Genomic DNA, 21,149 nt, shown 5'->3' with positions numbered 1-21,149 from the left:
AAAATGATAATGCGGTCTGAAAAGAAATGAAATGGAGATGATTAATGTGAGACATTAATAAACTGGGATGAAATTAAAAGAAATGAAATGATATGTGATGAAATATAATCTCAGTAAAATGGTGGTCATTTACTGAGATTTTATTAGTAGACTTTTTGGAGGATCTCGAGAAGTTACGTCCAGCGGCTTTGTTTAATTTTCCCACATTTGTGCCTTTTCACAGATGTTAAACAGCTAATAAACCACCGTTGTTACACATTTAAACCTGAAGAAACACTAAACAGACAAAATAAAACAAATCACACAACTTCACTCCTCGCATTCCTGCCAAAAAGCCCTTTATAAATTCATTCATTCGTTTTTCATAAATTCATGCATTCCTTTTTCATAAAATTAAGAATATAAATTAAAATAAGACATGACTTAAAAGTCTCAGTTACCAGGTCATAAAAATCTCCTAAATAAATAGTAGTATTTCTCGAATATATTAAGTGTATAATCTATGGTAGTATTCATAGATTATACACTTAATTTATTAAATTTAAAAAGAAATAAAAAATTTGCAAGCTGCCTACATATTCTGAGCCAGAAAAGACCACGTTAATTAAGCGCATTTTACGTATTTATCTTTATTGTATCAAAATAAATACCAACTAAACATGACCCTACAGCGTAGGTTTCTCCGCTTCTCTAGTAGTTATGTGTTCAGTACCAGGATGAACACGGTAAGTTTGTTCGAATTGCATTTAATGTTGTTCGTGAATAGAATTGTTGTATTCTTCCTTCCTATATTTCTTCACTTCCATACAACAATACAATACAGCTCGCACGTCATGAGACAAATTAAAGAAATCTAAATACACATTTTAAAATGACATTCATTAATTTATTGTGTAAGTAAACTCGGCTTAGGACAATCAGTCACTTTTCCAAATATAAAAAGGTCATTATTCAATAAAATCCATTGCTATACCATCTTAACTGTGTTCTTACTTGCTTGGCTTGATTGTCCTCTTGAATTGTCTAAAATCTGCAGTAATCAATTTCAACCTTTCAGGCAGTAGACTGACCTATGATGAATTATTTGAATAAAAAGAACCCAATCTTTTTTTAAAAGCTTTTAAGGATGGATGAGCTCACTGCCCACCTGGTGTCAAGTGGTTACTGGAGCGCATAAACATCTACAACATAAATGCTTCCACCCACCTGCGGACATGATTTCTAAGGTCTCACTTTTTTAACAGTATTTTTGTAAGTTTTAGTAAAAATATAATAATTGAAGACTATATAGTTTTGTTTCTATAAAACTTATCAATCCAACACTTTTTGGCATTACTGCATTAAATTCTAGATAGCACCATGCCTTCAAACAGTAAGATTTAACCACAGTAAAAGTGACATTATGGATCATAGAGCCAAAGTTATGAGCAAAGGGTTACCAGAGAAAAAGCCCCTACCTGGTGTAAAGAGTATCATACTTGTAGCTTCAGGGAAAGGAGGTGTTGGAAAAACTACCACAGCTGGTGAGTATGCTAAATTAGAAAAAGAAAGATTGTTATTTTCTTTTTCATATATTCTGTAAGTAGCAGTGGTAGGTTAGCATTGTTTAATTTTACATTTTTCTTACAGTAAACCTAGCATGTGCTATGAAAGTAATAGAACCGGACAAGGAAATAGGGCTCCTAGATGCTGATGTGTTTGGTCCTTCAGTACCATTGATGATGAATATCAGTGGAGAACCAATGCTTAATGACGATCATCTCATTGAACCTTTACTTAATTATGGTGTTAAATGGTAATTAATTATTTATATTAAAATACTAGCCTTTTAGCATTTTTTATTGCTTAGGAGGGTGAGCCCACAGCCCGCCTGATGTTAAGTGGTTGCTGGAGCCCATAGACACCTACGGTGTTAATGCCTCCACTTACCTCGAGATATAAGTTCTAAGTCTATTTTAAAAGTCAATGTCAGTTTTTAGTTTTCAGTGTCAATTTTATTTTAAAAGTAAAAAAAAAAAATCTAATATTAAAAAATAAATAAATAATAATTTCATATGTAAAAAAAAAAGACATGCCCGCTGAGTTTCTTGCCAATTCTTCTCAGGACGGAGGCTAGTTCTTGTGAATTGGCGGTAATTTTTTTGACGTTCAACAAGTATGTACTTTCATTTATGTTGAATAAAAATTTTTGATTTGATTTGATTTGAATGGCTGCCCTGCCCTTTAAATCAAAACGCATTACTGCTTCACAGTAGAAATATGAAATATCCTATTTTAATTGTTTCTAAAGATTCAGTTGTGATGCAATTGATCTTTATATATTTTGCAAGACATTTTTCTTATTGAAAATATGAGTGAACCAAATTATGAGCCAAAGTAGTGGCTGTTGATGTTTAGGAATTACTGAAGCCCATGGACATTATTGTGTGTATGCTACTGAGCCTGATACATAGAGGCCTGAGTCTCATTGTATAAGGGCTAACACATCCATAAAACACACCTACTCCTTAGAGACAGAAAAAACAAAATACCCATAAGGTCCTTATACCACAAGGCAAGGTCCTTATACCTTATACACAAAAGATCCTTATACCACCTAGTTTTGCAGTAGTTTTTAAAGTAAAATTCCAAGTATTTTAGTAGTAAAATTGCCTGTCTACTGATCTGGATCTGAACACAGTCTGATTGCTTGAGCGAGCGAGTTCTGTGGAATTCATGTCCTTTAGTTCATAACAACTGTTTATATTTGTACACTTTCTTGATATAATCCAAAGAATGAAGTGCTGTAAAGAATATTGTAAGTCTGCATATGTATGAATCACCATCCAGTCAAATTTTTTTTTTTTTTTATTGCTAGATGAGTGGATGAGCTCACAGCCCACCTGGTGTTAAGTGGTTACTGGAGTCCATAGACATTTACGACGTAAAATCCGCCACCCACCTTGAGATATAAGTTCTAAGGTCTCAAGTATAGTTACAACGGCTGCCCCTCCCTTCGAACCGAAACGCATTACTGCTTCACGGCAGAAATAAGCAGGGTGGTGGTACCCACCCGCGCGGACTCACAAGAGGTCCTACCACCAGTAATTACGCAAATTATATATAGAAGAAATATATATCTGCGATATGAGATGAATCAGGGATGTGCACCGTCTCCGCGTGATTGTATAGAAGTGTGCTAACCATTATCTGGAATAAAAGCAAGGAAAATCCCATAGGGTAGGAAGTCTTAAGTTGGTAATACTCAATATTAATAATGCAATTCAAATTTTCAGTATGTCAATGGGTCTATTAGTGTCTGGCGAGAATGCTGTAGTGTGGCGCGGCTTAATGGTGATGCAAGCACTGGAACGTCTGACGCGACACGTGGCGTGGGGTCCACTTGACTGTCTCGTTGTAGATACGCCGCCTGGTACAGGCGATACACATTTATCACTTGCGCAAAACTTGCCTTTAGATGGTATGTTCATAGAGTTTTGCTGATGCTTTTTTTCTTTTGTGTAATAGAAAAAAGTTGTCAAAAAAAGAAGTGATTCCCATATTGTGCTCTTCTTACTAATAAGGTAATAGGATAAAAGAGGTTCTTCAAGGGAGTGCTTAAGGGTGACTCGATGTCCAATAAATACAACATTAACGTATTTTAGGCTAAAATATGTATGGTTGTGTATACTCTGACTAGATTTAACATGCTTTTGTAGTCAGACAATTTGATAACAGTCTCAGTCACTCAGGAATATCAATAGTACCAGGAGCCACACACTACCAGTTGAGAAAACTTAAGTCACTTTTAATGAAGGACATGCTCATTACAGCTCATTCAAGTTCCCAAGAGAATAGCTCAAATGTAAAAATGAGTATGCTTCAAACTGTGAATGAATGCAGTAGTTCAAAATGAGAGTAGAATAAGGCTTAGGATAGGATTGAACTCTGGTAGTGAGTGGTACGAACTAAAAAGGAAATTGCATGATCACAAGAAATACTTTAGAACCCTCTTTATGGAACATAATTATGTATAAACCACTAGATAGAGAAAAAACTAGTCATGTTGTTTTGTGTTGAGGCAGTTTCAAAACAATAAGCACACAGAGGATCATTAGTAATCCAAATGGTCTGAAGTACGTGGAAACCAGCTCTGATATGAAAGCAATATTCTGTTACAAGCATTTATAGCTATTTAAAGCAAATTATGAGTGAAGTAAATGATAAATAACGAAAAAATTAATACATATAATAAAATATATTATAATGAAATTATTATTAATTATTAAAAATAATTGACTTATTGTTTTGCATGCAATCTCTGTTCTGCCCATAAACTATGAAATGCCCTGTTGCAACAAACAAATTTCGATGAAATTAACAGAAAGTTTAAAATAGTTTATTAAGTTGAGTACTTAACACTATTCAGAAGCATTATGCTAAAATAAGTTAAACATATTTATTTTTATGTTTTCAGGAGCAATAGTAGTAACAACACCCCAATCAGCCGCATTGCAAGTAACTAAAAGAGGCATAAATATGTTCGAGAAATTAAAGGTTCCTATTATAGGTATTGTCGAAAACATGTCGCACGCCATTTGTTCTCAATGTGGAACAAAAAATTTTATTTTTGGGAATGATACCAAAAAATCTGCTGCAGATATGGGTCTTGAGATTATTGAAAGTTTTGAAGTAGATCAAAATATGTCAGATTGTATAAACAGCGGGAAGCCAGCGATTTACGCCCTCCCAGACAGCATACACGCAGAGAAATACAGACACCTTGCTAATAAAGTTTTTAAATATATAGATGATAAGGAAAACCACAGAGCAAAAGCCAAAGAACAATGAGACTACATGGGTACATTTACATAGTACATTCAACTTTATTTTAAAAATTATACAAAATATATTACTACTCAAGTCTGACTTAAACGATTACAAAATGATGTACAACACCGTTCAAATGAAATATTATGTGATATTATGTAAAATTTATTCGGAACATATCTCAAGGATCTTAGTATGGCTGTGTCCAAATACTAGCTTAAATTAATAATAATAATAATAAGAAATACAAAAATATTGCATCTTTTTTTTCATTCCTAATTAAAAGTGCAAACAGTTTCGAGAAGGATAAGATAAACTCGTTTCATACCATACAAAGTTCATTTGTCTGTAGGCAGTTGGCATGCTTTAGTCAATATTTACACAGAAGATATATTCCGTCATTATGATAGAAAATACATAGACAATCAGTGGAGGGAAGTGAAAGTTAAAAGACTCCATTATGGCAATCTATAAGTACAAAATAGATATTTACAAAACATTACATTATAATTATTAGGTAGAAGAAATTTCTAATGAAGCTTTACACTTTTAACAAATGAAGCAAATAAACTCAGTCAAATTACGTACACTTGCATTCGACCAAAATTGAACGTGCACAGAGATATATAACTCACTTGAATAATAATGAATTAAATGTCTTAAAAAAAATTGAATTTTGTTTCTTAATCACAACCAACATTGGCGTAAATTAATTCTCAGTGAACGTCAACCTTTAATATCACTAATGGGGTAGGAAGATAAAATAATTAATTACATATAATGAATTCCCCTATGTGATTACATATAAATCTTGTAACTGGAATGGAGATAGGAGAAGTTTAAGTTCAAGTAAGAAGTATTGTCTGTTTGATCATTGTAGAGGTAATTATTGAAGTGGTTTGACATCTTGTAAATTCAGGTGAATGATGACACGTTATTTTAATTAATGTATTTATAAAAATAAAACTGTAACAATTACAGATTTTTAAATTGACAGCATGGTCAGGGTTGCTAATAAACTTAATAATCCAAAAAATAGTAATTATCATAATGTAGATTATGTAACAACAAACATGAATGGGGACGAAATATCAATTTTATAAAAAAAAAAACAAATTATCTTTAAGGTCTGCACACAAAATAGTAAATATAGTGTTATTTTATTAATTATATTTTATTATCATCACCTTTTACTATAAACAAAGGTAAAGACAGTTTTGTAAGTGTATCAAATACAGGAACGTTTTAAAAATATTGGTTCTTTTCAATAATAAGATTGTATAGCAAATGATATAAATCTATGCCTAACCGAAAGGAATTTAAAACTTTTGACATCTGAACAAATCACATTGAGGGAATGTTTTTGAATAATTTGGAACCGGTCCGTCCGGCTACTAAGCCGAAGTCAAACAGAACTCCGGATGTAAGTAAACACGAGTACTGAAATGTATGAATGGATTTATGTTGCACCATTTTTTATGTAGTCCGTCTGCGTTGACTTAATTCTACCATTTCTTCTTGTGTTCGTCCATACTGACGCCGCCCGGCCCGAGGTAGACTATCATAAGCAGGCCTCCTATCACTGACAATGTCTGAAATTTTGAAATTAATTGTGAAATTGAGGGTCGTGAGGTGCACATAATGTCTCCGAAAACACGTTATAATGCACAAATAAGAAAAGTTTTTTTCTTTTTATTTATTGCCCTTGTAGGCAGACGAGCATACGGCCCAACTGATGGTGACTGGTTAACGTCGCCCATGGACTTTAGCAATGACGGGGGCAGAGCCAAGCCGCTGTCTAGTGCAAGTGTAGTGTTCGCTCACGCGGCCCTTACTGTGTACATTAACTCTCCAAGTCATCCAATCCCACTTCTGCAGGATAGCCATCAAAGTACCGTAGTGTGTGAGGAATGGTGATCTTCACGACGACTTTCATTTAGAACGGACAAGACAGACAGCATCGGAACGCTTCTTCGAAAAAGCGAAATATTAGTCCATAGACACTAATCAAAATAACTCATACCTGGAAGAAGTCATATTTGAGGAAGTCTCTGAGCGGTTTGTAGGATGGCACCGCCCACCACGCGTTATGGTACAGATTGAGAACTGTCAGTACGAGGACAAGCATCAGAGCAGACAGCTTCGTCCGGTAGCCCACCGTCACCAATATCATCAAGATGCTCCCGAGAAGATCTTGTATGATCTGTAATATAAATATTTGGTATTAATATAGCTTTCCACTCGCAACTTCGCCCGGGTGGATTAGATCGCGGGAGATGAAAGGTAAGTCTTATTTTTCCCCAAAATCCAAACCGTAGGTACCGTAATTGTAATACCTCAAAATCGGTTCTTTATATTCAATGAGAAAACATAACAGGGAGACAGAGTTAGTTGTTTCTATAACATTGTAATATTAATTTCTACGTAATTTCAAACACCTAATAGCATAAAAGTCAAGTCAAGTATTTAAATGACGATAACCTTTTTCTACATGATTCTAATGAAACAATAGTATCTGCTCTGTTGCAAATTAATTTGTCTACCTGTAAAAACGATACGAAAAGCTGACAGAAATATATTTTAAATATCTTTAGTTTGTGTTCTGTTAAGGTTGTTTAGTTACCTTTTGTTTTCTCCTACCTAAGCTTGTAGCCTCTCAAGGCTATGCCAGCGTAACCGAGTGTGTAGGTGAGCTCACGGGGCTCAAACCTGGCGACGTTGCTAACACTAGCCTTAACATGAGTAGTGCTTCGCCGAATCTACCACCGGATCGGAAACGCGACCCACTGAGATCCGACTAGAAACTTAGTGGGCTGTGTAATTTACTCGCCGAGCCCATCGTCGTAAGTGACGGGTTCGACAAGAACGATGACCGGTGCTTGAGGTACCTACAAGTAATGTTAGTGGATCGGACGGTTCCAAAATGACGTGTTTTGGCGACGCCGACTGTTTACCATTCGGTCCTCGTCCCTCGTTTACTATTCGAGTAGAAATAAGTCCCGAATCGCGAGTAAACTCCAGAGCGCACCCTTAGCCCTCGGACAGTGGTTCCGAAAATAGCGCATAGACATCAACCTAGCGAAAAGCACGGCAGTGTTATTTCAAAGGGGAAACTCACCGCTTATTTCCTCCTGCATTAGGAGGAGAAATATCAGATGCGTCGGAATTAATTACGTAAGCAGTAAGAGCATGACTCCAGCGAGCCATCTACTCTAAATTTCAAGCTTTGTCATTATATGACATCTTTTCTCTTGACTTTTCTCTCTTACCGTAACTTTGTCTTTTAAAGGCGGCAGCTAGATTATTTGGGTGCTTTTCCAATTTTAAGTTTTTGGGTGTTTTTGTTTAAATTTGGATATTTTTTTGCATTACGGTAGGTATCCCTAGTTCTTTGTGTATTTCAGTGTTTCATTCTCAGTAAGTCTCAGTAAATAACCATAACTTCTTATTACAGATAACGGATGTAAGCACTGTTGCTATGTTCTTACATCGGTGACCATTATTACTCGTAGGTACTACGCTTCTTTGTTACTATCGCTAAAAAGTTACACGCGAAATGACAGATGTACAATTTAATTCGAAGATTTAATTTTTTCTAAATGCTTAGAACAGTTTACCGAGCGCAAAATGATGAAAACCGATAAACACAATTACGACCCGTTTAAATTTATAACCGTTTCAACTCATACCAATAATTTTATAACACTTATCTGTTCACACATTATCAACCTATTGACCGACAAAAAATATATTATTCTTATCAATACCGTGGGTTAAAATTAAATTCACTGAAATCACTTTTAATGTGTTTGGCGTATGTGGGTAGTTGGTTGTGTCACATATTCATTATCATTGTGTACAATTTCACGTCAGCGGCGATTAATATATTCCCCTGCTCACTGAACATCGACAAGTAAATTCTCCGCGTTAATGCGCCATTTATTCAAATACATTTTCGAGACACAAGTAACTATTGACTATTATCATTTCCATAATTTTGGTATACAAAATATATTTTCTACAACAATAGAACGCCTTTTTTTTTCGTTCAATCAATCTGTTCTAAGGTTTCCAAACAAACGGCAACCATTTTAATATTTAAATGTTACAGTAAGATACTACGCAGTCAGACTTACAGATTAACTATAAAAAAAAAAAATTTAAAAAAAAAGATGCCCGCTGAGTTTCTTGCCAGTTCTTCTCAGAACGGAAACTGGTTTCTGTGAATTGGCGGTAGTTCTTTTTGACGTTCAACAAGTAACTATGTACTTTCAGTTATGTATTTCTTTATTAAAAAACAAATCTTAGTCTAGACCAAAGAAAGAGACTAGTGATTTCTAACACAATAACACGAAGGATTGCATTTGAAATATTTATTGCAATGGCTGATGCGCTAAGCCAACGGCCTTGCGAGACGCGCAAACTTTGCTTTAGATTGCGGGTTGATAAAACGTTGGTTTAACATCTTCATATGCTAAAAAAAAAGCAAGCTTTATAAATACAAAAACATACCTGCAGGAATGAGATTTCAAATCTTAAGAGCGTGATGAACATGAAGGCCAGCAGGATGCGACCGGCGAGTTGCAAGTACGTCTTCGGTTTGTTCTCTCCGAGCGACGGCACGCCCGCGAACAGACTGCGCCCTTCAGCTCGGGCCTCCGCCAACACCAGCAGTAGCGCTCCGATCAATGCCAAATTGCGGAGAAGGAACTGTACGTCCCATAGTATACTGTACGCGAATGTCTGAAAACACATTTAATCTATACTAATAATATTATAAATAGGAAAGATTTGTTTGTTTGTTTGTTTGTATTGAATAGGCTCCAAAACTACTGAACCAATTTGAAAAATTATTTCACTGTTTAGAAGCTATAGGGTAGCTTATTACATATACAACAATTTATTTTTAATTATTTTCTCATTATTTTACGGTCATAGTTAAGAAATATTTAATATAAATTACAGTACAATCATTATATTGAAATTTTAAATACCGAATAAGTTAGATTGCTAGTTATAATAAAAATTATGTAACAGTTTTCATTGTTTTTTATCAAACAATCAAACTCTATTCTAGAAACTTAATATAAACTATATTATTATCACGTTTTTTTTTAATCTGCGTATGCTTACCTGTAATACAACTATGAAGAACAGCACGCCGCAAGCGATATCCACTTTGAGCCTTCCTAGCACCATAACACATCCTCCTAATTGACCAAATAAATTTACTATCTGTAACATAGAAAATGAAGTTATGAATCTGTGTTCTGGAATTGTTCTCGGCTGGTAGTAGTCCACTGAGTTTCTCGTCGGATCTTCTCAGTGAATCGCGTTTCCGATCCGATGGTAGATTCTGCGAAGCACTGCTCTTGCTAGGGTCAGTGTTGGCAACTTCGCCAGGTTTGAGCCGTGAGCTCACCTACTAGTTAAAAATACGCTGAAATAGCCTCTCAAGGCTATCAGCTTAGGTAGAAAAAAAAAAAAAAGAAAAAAATGTCACAATTGCGCTTCTTGTCTAATCACGAGATTGCAACATTTTACCCAAATTGTTTGTGACAGATAACTTAGTTTACGTCTCAGTTATACACGCCATATATGATTTTTATTAATATCTGTTTTCTTTTCAGACACGAAAACCACATGAGAATTTCTTAAGCTTCAAAGGCTTGATTGCTTTTGGGAAGAAATACGTGGGCTTGTTTTATAAAACAGGGTAAGCACAGTTTTTTTTATTAGTTGTAGGTATGTTTCAATTGCATATACATATAAAGGCCGAGCAGTTCATAAATTCTCGATTGATTCGCAGCAAAAAAGGCCACGAGTGATGGGACCTGCTTGTACGGACTTAGAACCGACCACCAGTAATTACTTATTTTGGATGGCTTCGTTTTTATTACACGTTTTTATTCATTGAATTGCATTTGAATTTCAGTCTAATTGTGGGTTTTAAAATCAGCATAGTCGCATCTCGCTCACTCGATAAGAAAACGTAGGACCTTTGATTATATAGGCCACAGCACGTGACATAATTAAAAAAAACAAAATGTCTCCAGTGAATAATAACCTAAATAACAGAATCGACCAATAATTTAACGGCCGTCTGGTGTAGTGGTAAGTGACATGGTCACTACACAAGGGGGTTGCGGGTTCGAATCCCGCCAAGGGAAGATATTTGTATGATAAATATAAATGTCTTTTCCAGGGTTATGGATGTATATTAAATACATGTATGTGTATAATAAAAATCTTACATTTATTTCCGTTATCTGGTACCTGTAACACAAGTTCTTTACGAACTTATCACGGAACCAGTTAACGTGGAGTGATAGTTTAAAAAAAAAAAACCGAAAAAGACTGCTTCATCACTGTTTTTCAATGCCATTCATAAATTAAGATTTGATAAATACACTTTTTTGATTACACCTGGATTTTAATTTATTCATTTAAAACTTCTGACTTTTCGAATAACAATAAGTGTCCCGGCAACGGAAGAACGCAATCGTGAAACGAGTGTTTATTATATTTTCTACGACTCTCGATAATTTTAGAATTTATACTAAGCTACGGGGCGGTCGCATTGGCATGTCGACTCTCTTTGACAATAATAGACTGGTTATGTTTATTCCTGCACTTTTTTCCCCTACCTATGCTGATAGCCTTGAGAGGCTATTTCAGCTTCTCCTTGACGTGTAGGTGTGAGCTCACGGGGCTCAAACCTGACGATGTTGCTAACACGAACCCTAGCAAGAGCCGTGCTTCGCAGAATCTACCACCGTATCAGAAACGCGACCCACTGAGAAGATCCGGCGAGAAACTCAGTGAGCTGTGTCTGTGGGTTAATTTACTCGCCGAACCCCTCGTTATTGCAGATGGTACCCGGTATCCATATATATCACAACATAGATGTCTTTATCGTGGAGACGCGGCGCCGAAGTCCTTTTTCTATCCTATTATGTTAAATCACCGAGCAACGTACAACTTAAAAAATCAGCCCATTCATTATGAATATAAATGAAATTTTCATTTAGTTTTATCAAGAAACGTGACCGTGATCTCGTAAGTCGACGTGTTACAGAGTAGCGTATGTATTGTTTGTGATAAATATGTCAAGGTACAAGACCGACATCTTCCCGTATGCAACTTTGATTACTCATAATTTACTATTATTTTTGGTTAAATTTGTTCATATTATTATGAACATGTGGGTGTGCAGGAGCTTGGAGACGCTATTGCGAGTGGTTTTTTTTATATTAGAGTTGATGGATATACGAGGCAAATGTCTTTCCACGGGAGAAAATCGCCCGCGTGGCAGGTGGGGTATGTGGGAGTCGAACCTCATTAAAACTTCTGCCGCTCACACCACGCGCCCTACCCCGGACCGAGCAGGAACCCAATAGGAGCTATTGAGACGGCGCGGCGGCGAGACAGGGTAGACCCAGCGCATATTACATCCATCCCCCCGGAGACAAATATCTTAGTTAATGTCAAACCATCGTGGGAGTATCTAATGAAACGCTAAGCGAATACTGTAGCACATTTCTACGGAGGGGCGGGAGTAGAGGCAGACAAGTGGTAGATCGAATTGTTTTTCACTAGATAAAGATGAACTTACCTGGATTTGGCTAATGGAATCCAACCAAAAATCATCAAGTAATTGCTACCACACATCTTAAGACATGAGGTTGTCTTAATTGAACACGCCGTTGTACACCCTATCTGCCTATATCTTTAGCAAGTAAGCTATGCAATCTAGTTTGGATTGAACCACTTTCGTCATCCTGTTTTTCACGATATAATCGAAACGTAAAAATAAAACTTACCACAAACATTGTGGCGAGGAATTTGCCGCAGCCCCAGGACATGTCCATGTAGTCTCTCTGCTCTGACCACTGGAACCACATGCGGAGACCGTCCTCCAGGAATGTGGATATAAGGCACAGTCGCGCCACAGTGGGTAAGACATTTTTGCCTTTTCGTATTACCTTAAAAAAAAAAGAAGAAATCTCGTGAAAATGCCATGAAAGACTTTCCCTATAAATGCTTCCTATTCATGAATGGATTAAGGTATTTTCCTCTTACATCGCGTGGTCTGTGCTAAGCAATTGCTGTGTTACATGAGGAATGTGCCAGATGTAACATTATTCGGCATAAGCTTGTTCGTAAAAGGCAAATTGTTTTTATTATGCTGCTTAGTATGTTTTAAATTACGGACATAATTGATTTGTTCGAACAGAAGTTAACCTTAGGAATATCACTCTGCCGACTGTCAGGCGTATCAACCTTTATTTATCGAACTATAGCGGTTAGTTTAACAGTTACCAAAAACCATAGACAGTATGACTTTAATGTCGTCGCTCTGAGACTTGAAATCGAATTATCAGGTGCATGAGAATTCAAGCTGTACTTGAAATTAGAAGTAGCTGTGGAGATGGGTGGCTTACTATCTGCTTACACAAATTTTAAAGCACTGAAGCGACTTTATCTACTAGATAAAATTTGTCTGTTTATTTGTAAGCTGCTTATTTAAACATATTAATGACTATTACAGTATCGTGTTTAGATAGAGGAGAGATAAGAAAAATGTCTTAGTATAATAAAGCCAGTCACGATAAGATTATGTGCTTGACATTCGGTGTGACCATTGTTAAGAAGCTATCGGTCAACATTACCGTAGTGTGTTATTGGCCAAATATTTTTAAAACAGCCTTTCTCTAAGTTTTGAACAAATTTATGAAACAGTTGGCGCATATCTGTCATATAATAATAATAATAAATTTCTTTGTTCATGTGTCTCGGTTTGTTCAGATGTTGAATTAATAGAAAAAAATTTTTTTTTTTTTTTTAGATTCTTTTGGCTATGTAGAGCATTAAAAAAATACAGAAGTAAGTAGCATACGTGTTTTTTTTTTAATAATTCTATTCTCCGATATCTTGATCACAGTGCACCAATTATTGGTATCACAATGTAGGATGGTAATAATAACATTTTTCTTCTGTATTTTGTATTGTAATTAGTCTGTACGGTGTCGCACCAACGCGGCAACGCATCTCTTCCTGTACGACTAAGGGTTTACCGAGCAATGGATGGTAGCGTCACCCTGCCTATTTCTGCCGCGAGACCGACATTCTACAGGTTTGATGTGTCGGAGAGCCGCAATACAATGCTATTGAAACTTCGATCTAATTTCTTAAGGTGAGTGACGGAATTCAGTTTGTGATATCGGCGGGTTGCAATTACAACAACGCCGTGAGCTCGTCCACCTATCTAAGAAAAGAAATAAAATAAAACAACGCTGAAATATCGGGAACTTAATAAAGATCGTGGTCAAAAACCGTCAAATAAAAAATTGGAATGTAAACAACTGTGAAGTTTTCAAATAATTTGTCTTAGTCGGAAGATTGCTAAACTAATAATTCTAATTGTGGTGAGTTCAGCGTATGGCCCATCCTATGAATATTGGTTACCTATGAACACCAACAATCCAGAGCTGCTACCTACCGATCAAGTAGCCCTCTTCAAACGTAGTTTGGAAGGACATGTACCATATACCGCTCGGGGAACCGTATGGAGAGAAGTTTATTTTCATATTGCATGTGGCAAAAAATATCTCAGAAATTCAAATGTGGATGAGTGTAGTGCTTCCAAGCAGTATGAATTAACTCTGCTGCAGTGATGGCTGGTGTCATGGTAAAATCGAGACGATGGGATCAACAAACATAATTACTCAGAACAGTCCCAGTGGAACATATATTACAAAACAATAGAGAACCAAGGACCCTGCATAGACCGAAAGGTTCCAAACAACTGGGTTTAACAGTAATACATGAAGATTACACAATGAAGAATATAATTTTTAAGAAATTTGTAAATATAACATTTACGATTACTACATACAAATGTCTAATTACATAATATTATACGTTTACATTATTCGGTAAAGTATTATAGGGGAGCGATAACATTTGTTATCTGTGATTGTAACGTAACGTGGTTCATATATCATATTATAGTTCATACGAGTATATCAATTATATTTTGAAGTAGGTGATATAGATTCTATTCGAAAATTGTTAGTTTGTGTTTACATTATTTTTAATTACTTCCACACTATAAAATGGTACTTCCGAATACTCTTATGACGCATATTTGAAGCATTTGGTATTTAAATCTGTACGATATTTTTATATCTGTATTTGAACAGATAATCGCAGAGTCCTATTTGAGTTAGCTTATTAGGTTAGGTCGGATATCACGTGGTGATGCGCGACTTCTGCGAGTCCACCATCTCGCGGAAGGAGGCGGTAGTCTCCTCCCGGTGATGATCACGGGGCTACCTGATGGGGTTGAAGCTGCGCCGCACGCTACCGTCACACTATCGCCCTGTCATCTGGAGGATGGGACGACGCGTCGGTTTCGTCACCGAACATACTGTGGAAGAGCAGCCCGTTCGGCGGTGTAACGCGTTCCGACCCGGCAATATCCATACCGCGGAGATCGACGTCGTTGGTCGTCGACGACCCATCGGCAATGGCGTCTTTGGCGTGGCACCGCGAATCTCGTTGCAGTGTTGACCGCAAGCTCCTACCTATTCTAACCGGGTTCTGACCCCGGGCGGAGATCGGACGTCGGGTATGAGGGTGCAGGGGAGTTGTTTGGTGCGGTAGGGCCCTAAAAATATCCTTGGGCCCGCGGTCTGTTCCCAACATTAGCAGTTCGTGAAGTCGTGCATACCTATCGCGCATCCTAGGCGCGAGAAATTCGAAGGTGGTCGGGCCCCGGACCGAAAAAAAAGGTACGATATCGCTTCTCGAAATACAGACTACAACGATAAAAGTATATGTGAAGATTTCAGTCTACTCTGATCTACTATCAAGTCATTTCGAATTCATAATTCGCATAGCTAATTTCACTTTCACTTATGTTCGCGTAGTAATATGGACTACGTAAGGAATACGAAAAGCCGTCTCGACACCTATTTTCCGAGTTACACAATTCTCTCAGGTTGAGCCCGTGATCTCACCTACCTGTAGCTCGAGTATTATAATATATTTTTTTTATTGCTTAGTTGGTGGTGCAAAGGTGGACGAGCTTACGGCCCACCTGATGTTAAGTGGTTACCAGAGTCCATAAGCATCTACAACGTAAATGCCGCCAACCATCTTGAGATATAAGTTTTAAGGTCTCAGTATAGTTAGAATGGCTGCCCTACCCTTCAAACCGAAACGCAAATACTGCTTCACGGCAGAAATAGGCAGGGTGGTGGTACCTACCCGCACGGACTCACAAGAGGTCCTACCACCAGAAATTACGCAAATTATAATTTTGCGGATTTGGTTTTTTTGTTACACGATATTATTCCTTTATAGCCGCCGCACAGTGGGTCGATACTATGATTTTAGTGACTTAGGGACCAACTTTGGTTTTTTACATTTTTCTTTATGTAGATAGATAGAGCTCGTTAATATCAATAATAATTGTTTTGGGCAAAAATTACAAAAACTTTATAGTTTGGTCAGAAAAATGTGTTTTGTGATTTTTTTGTATGGAGCGGGTCACATTAAATTAAATTCCTGCTAAGTACCGCGAGGTCCCGCTTTGAAACTTTATTTTCCTTACACCTTGTCTAGTCTACTATCATTTGATGCTATGAACATGTGCATAAAGTTGCAACTCTGCCAAATAAATGGATCGAAAAAAATGAATAAATACATAGAATAAAAACCTTTATATTTTTTTTTCGTAAGTGCTTTTAAGTTAAATTTGATATGGATTAGTAAGTAAAAGCACGTAATGATACCCATAATTACATAATACCTAACAACAATACATTTAGTAGGTCTCTAATTAAGCAATCTCTCTAAGTTTTGTATATTTTGTTTCACCATTCGATCTTTGGGCCAGAAGACAAAAGAAGATTGTGTAAAATATCCTCATTAGTCGACGTTCTACTCATTTTTCTAGAATAACAACTCTCTGTATATTTCCGAAAATCTTCATTGAGAGTTTCCGCTACCTCTTACTCTTATTGAGAGCTTACCTATTCGAATGGCACCAAAGTTCTTCATTATTGTATATCACCGCCGTGAGCCAACAATTTATGGATACTGGAAGGCATATATATATAATAACAGGGATATAAATTAACATACAATTCTGCAGTATATCTACAAAATTCGGAAAAATTAGAAAGGTCTACGCGCTCTCCAGATGGAACAGTCTGAAGAATCAAGTGAAACCTCTCTATTCAATCTTTACGTATTCCTGTTATGCGGGCTGTTCCTTCTGCATCCCTGAAAAATCTTCTGGCAGTATTGCCATCATTGGTTCTTCCTACTTCTTGCTTGACAATATCTATACTTAAGTAAACCGCATTCCTTTTTAAACGCTTGCTGTATAGCGCTCTTTCTGATTGATATTTTTTCTTTGTCACCCCCCCTTGCAACCCCATTTCTTGAAGTCCAAACGATAAGACGCAAACAAAAAAGTGTCAAATAAAATATAATCTCACAGGAAACTACATACGAAGAAAAGTGCGTACAGAATTTTTGGAGCTCAATACTTTTCTCTTCGGTCACGTTTATTTGATTTTGTAGGAATTGAAAGAGTTTTTTATTATCAGACAGCGACTGTAGTTGCTCTCTTAAAATCATAAATAATTCTAAATTGTTAACAAAATTATTCATTATAACGGAAAAAGGAAGATCACAACGACAATCACGAGATGTTAGTAGTAGTACGAATAAACGAACACTAGTTAGTATATAATAAACATGGTCACTTTATACTTCCAGAGACAAACAAATGTTTACTATATTTTCTACTACCCAGTAATGGCTGCTTAACTAGTTATCCTCATTAAATAATGTTAACTATCCTAATAATTACAGAGATTGCTTAATTAGAGACCTACTAAATGTATTGTTGTTAGGTATTATGTAATTATGGGTATCATTACGTGCTTTTACTTACTAATCCATATCAAATTTAACTTAAAAGCACTTACGAAAAAAAATATAAAGGTTTTTATTCTATGTATTTATTCATTTTTTTCGATCCATTTATTTGGCAGAGTTGCAACTTTATGCACATGTTCATAGCATCAAATAATAGTAGACTAGACAAGGTGTAAGGAAAATAAAGTTTCAAAGCGGGACCTCGCGGTACTTAGCAGGAATTTAATTTAATGTGACCCGCTCCATACAAAAAAATCACAAAACCCATTTTTCTGACCAAACTATAAAGTTTTTGTAATTTTTGCCCAAAACAATTATTATTGATATTAACGAGCTCTATCTATCTACATAAAGAAAAATGTAAAAAAACAAAGTTGGTGCCTAAGTCACTAAAATCATAGTATCGACCCACTGTGCGCCGGCGGGATTCGAACACCGGAGCATCGCTAGATATGAATACACCGGACGTGTTGTCCTTTAGGCCACAACGACTTAATAGCTCCTTAGGCTTCCTCCTTAGTAGATAGGGAAAAATAAAGGCAAAGTGACTCGTATGACATAATCCATGCTTAAAACTCACATGTCACTGAATAGACATATACAAAAATATAATATGCATGACAAAGTCGTGTTGCGCAAATGAAAGAGAATCTATAATAATTATGAACCAATAAATTTTTTAGGTTCCAATTAATTGTAGCTTTTTTTCTTTTAATGTTCTCTTACACTTACTACACAGTTTAATAATTCAAATTTAAAATTTAAATTTGTGCTAACACAATTAAAGGAATTTTATGTACAGAATTTAAGATCAAGAACCGGTTTTGTAATGTAGTATTAGCAAACAAACTATTATTATAAGACAGCATACTGTAATTACAACAGTTAATGATTTTTATATCTTTATTAATTAATTTATTTATTATAAAAAAAGAACACAATATTCCTAACCTAAAAGTACCTGTTATTATCCGCAACATGCTTCGTCAGATTACAGAAATAAAGTTATCAGCAACATGCTTCGTCATGCTTTTATATCTTCTTAGTTCTAGTTAAGATAACACTGTTGTTAAATATTCTTTCTTCCAATTGACAGCCCACTAACTCATAGTATTTATTGTGTTAATGTCAGAAGCACCTTTATAATACAGACTACTATTAGGTGCTATGGTCTATGAATGAGCACTGATGATAACAGTGCACCACATTACTAAGCACTTACTATATCACATCATATAAAACATAAATGAATTTTTATCAGGGAAAAATCACATGTGGTGATTTAGTTCTAAACTAGGATTCCTAGTACTTTGAGAACTAAAAATTGCATTCCCAAGTCTGTCCTCAGATACCATAGACCATTAACAACCATAAGTAATCACATTGGAATAACAGCTATCGTTGAAACTGTTTAATGATTAGGCAGAAATCAACAAATTTGGTGGGATCAACTCATAGGCTTGTGATGCCATTGTAATCTATGTGAGGGAGGCAATTACATAAATATTGTATAACTAATGTTATTTCATATCACACACGGATTAAGTTACCAACTCTCTATGATGAAGATATCTGCAATTTTTTTGTAAAGGTGAGGCCAAAACAACTGCACCAAAAATTCAACTCTGTATGTCTATTTAATGCAATTAACAACTTATTGTGTATACAAACCTCATTGGTATCAGCACTTTGAAAACTTATCTCATTAGGAACCATTACAACAAATTTTAATTAGTCCCAGTCACTAAATTTTAAGTGGATTATTTGAACTCCAATTTCCTTATGAGGAATGAATTGTTTTAATCAGTAAAAATATTTATTTATTATTTCTCAATGTTATAGTTATTGCTTCATATTGAAGTCCTATTACGGAAATACGAGTAGATAACTATGTAACACAAATATTGCAATCTATTTTTGAAATAACTTTTTCCTCTTCAGTGATAAACTCATTATGAAATATATAAAGTTCAAACATTTTTTATTAAGATTTTCAATAGCTTAGACCGATGAGTGTATGAATGGATTTTTAAAAGCAAAAGACAGAATGCTAATTAAATTCATTATCACAAGAAGCTCTCTCCAGCCTTAATTTAACTTAAAACAGTATATTTATGAATCATACTAATTATGACAAATAAAGTCTTAAAAATCTACCACTCTATTTGTGGTTTGATTAAGTCTGACAAATGAGTTAGATTCATTTATTTAGATGTTCTTTTATCATTACTACATTTTCATATCACTATCACTATTAAATAAGATAGGTTTATAACATAACACAACAGTTTCACATCTCATACCATTCCTCAAATAAAATAATTTTAATAGTATTTAAGTCATGAGTATATAATAGCGTATAATAGTACTCATGATTCAGATTTTATAAATCAAACTTTTTATTTGTTAGACTTCATTGTTATTTATAAAATAAATCAAGTTAATGATTTGTATTTGTAGATAATGCTACAATAGTATTATTCCAATGAATCAGCATGTTAAATTTAAATTTCATTATATAGATAGCTAGGTTGTAAGACGAAACGTGCCAAAATATCCATTTGAAGATGTAATTTTAAACTTCAATATAATTCTACGGTTCTTGGTTAGATGACAATGCTATTATACTTGCCAGCAATTACAGTCGCTTATGGACTATTTTTAATATTGTAAATAAATATTGGGGCTACTGCTTCCAAGAGGACTAATGAGCAAATAATTACGGTGACGTGACAAACAAAGTTTAGATCTGCATGTAATTTAAAATGATTTTAACAGTACAACAGAAAAGCACAAACCTGATCGGCTACGTCTTCAGCGGTTGATACGTATTCATTAGGAATTTGCATTTTTCACGCGGAACACAGCACTAACACCGAAAAAAGAAATCTCACTGAAAGTGAGATTCAAGTTGTCACGTCACTCGTCGGTCGTCCACTGTCAAATGACGTGTGATTTTTGGATGAATATCCGGTGTCAAAATTAATGCTAATAATTACACAGAATCTCAAGAACCACATTAACAACTTCTTTTCATTTATGAAAATGAAAGACTTAAAAACTTGATTTTTTTTTATTTTATTTAATTTAAGATATTTAGAGTAAGTAAATTCATAATTCAGCGGATGTTTTGATTTCAAATGTCAGTGCTCTGCGTTTTATTCGCGAAAGAGAACTTCAATGCTATATAGACCGTGTTTTCAGAAATTAACTTATTAAACAACTAAAATCAAAATAATCAGCTAAAGAAGAATGTCTAGACTAAACATTGAGCACACAGGATGAATTTTTATGATTTCATTCACATCAGTTTCTTCTTACTTAGAAAGATATATACTTAAATATATAGTTTATTTTGCGTTTGTCTTTTGCGATCAAATGAA

General features: G+C 35.3%; 2 protein-coding genes across 2 annotated transcripts; one reads left to right on the top strand and one right to left on the bottom strand.

Moving 5' to 3' along the window:
- The first annotated feature begins 445 nt into the window (after positions 1 to 445).
- LOC101746484 (iron-sulfur protein NUBPL) lies at positions 446 to 5,062 on the top strand. Its single transcript, XM_004928610.4, has 5 exons — positions 446 to 725; positions 1,352 to 1,523; positions 1,630 to 1,795; positions 3,276 to 3,460; positions 4,457 to 5,062. The coding sequence occupies exons 1-5, from the start codon at positions 660 to 662 to the stop codon at positions 4,828 to 4,830; spliced, it is 963 nt and encodes a 320-aa protein (XP_004928667.1). The 5' UTR covers positions 446 to 659; the 3' UTR covers positions 4,831 to 5,062.
- On the bottom strand, positions 4,843 to 20,696 carry LOC692846 (surfeit 4-like protein). Its single transcript, NM_001046691.1, is given in 6 exon segments — positions 4,843 to 6,401; positions 6,833 to 7,012; positions 9,322 to 9,552; positions 9,943 to 10,044; positions 12,633 to 12,794; positions 20,565 to 20,696. Coding segments are annotated over 6 exon segments (813 nt in total). The 5' UTR covers positions 20,616 to 20,696; the 3' UTR covers positions 4,843 to 6,314.
- Between the last annotated feature and the right edge of the window lie 453 nt (positions 20,697 to 21,149).

Source organism: Bombyx mori, chromosome 15, assembly GCF_030269925.1.
Source record: "Bombyx mori chromosome 15, ASM3026992v2".
In the NCBI taxonomy this organism is placed as follows: domain Eukaryota; kingdom Metazoa; phylum Arthropoda; class Insecta; order Lepidoptera; family Bombycidae; genus Bombyx; species Bombyx mori.
This window is presented reverse-complemented; position numbering and strand designations above follow the sequence as displayed.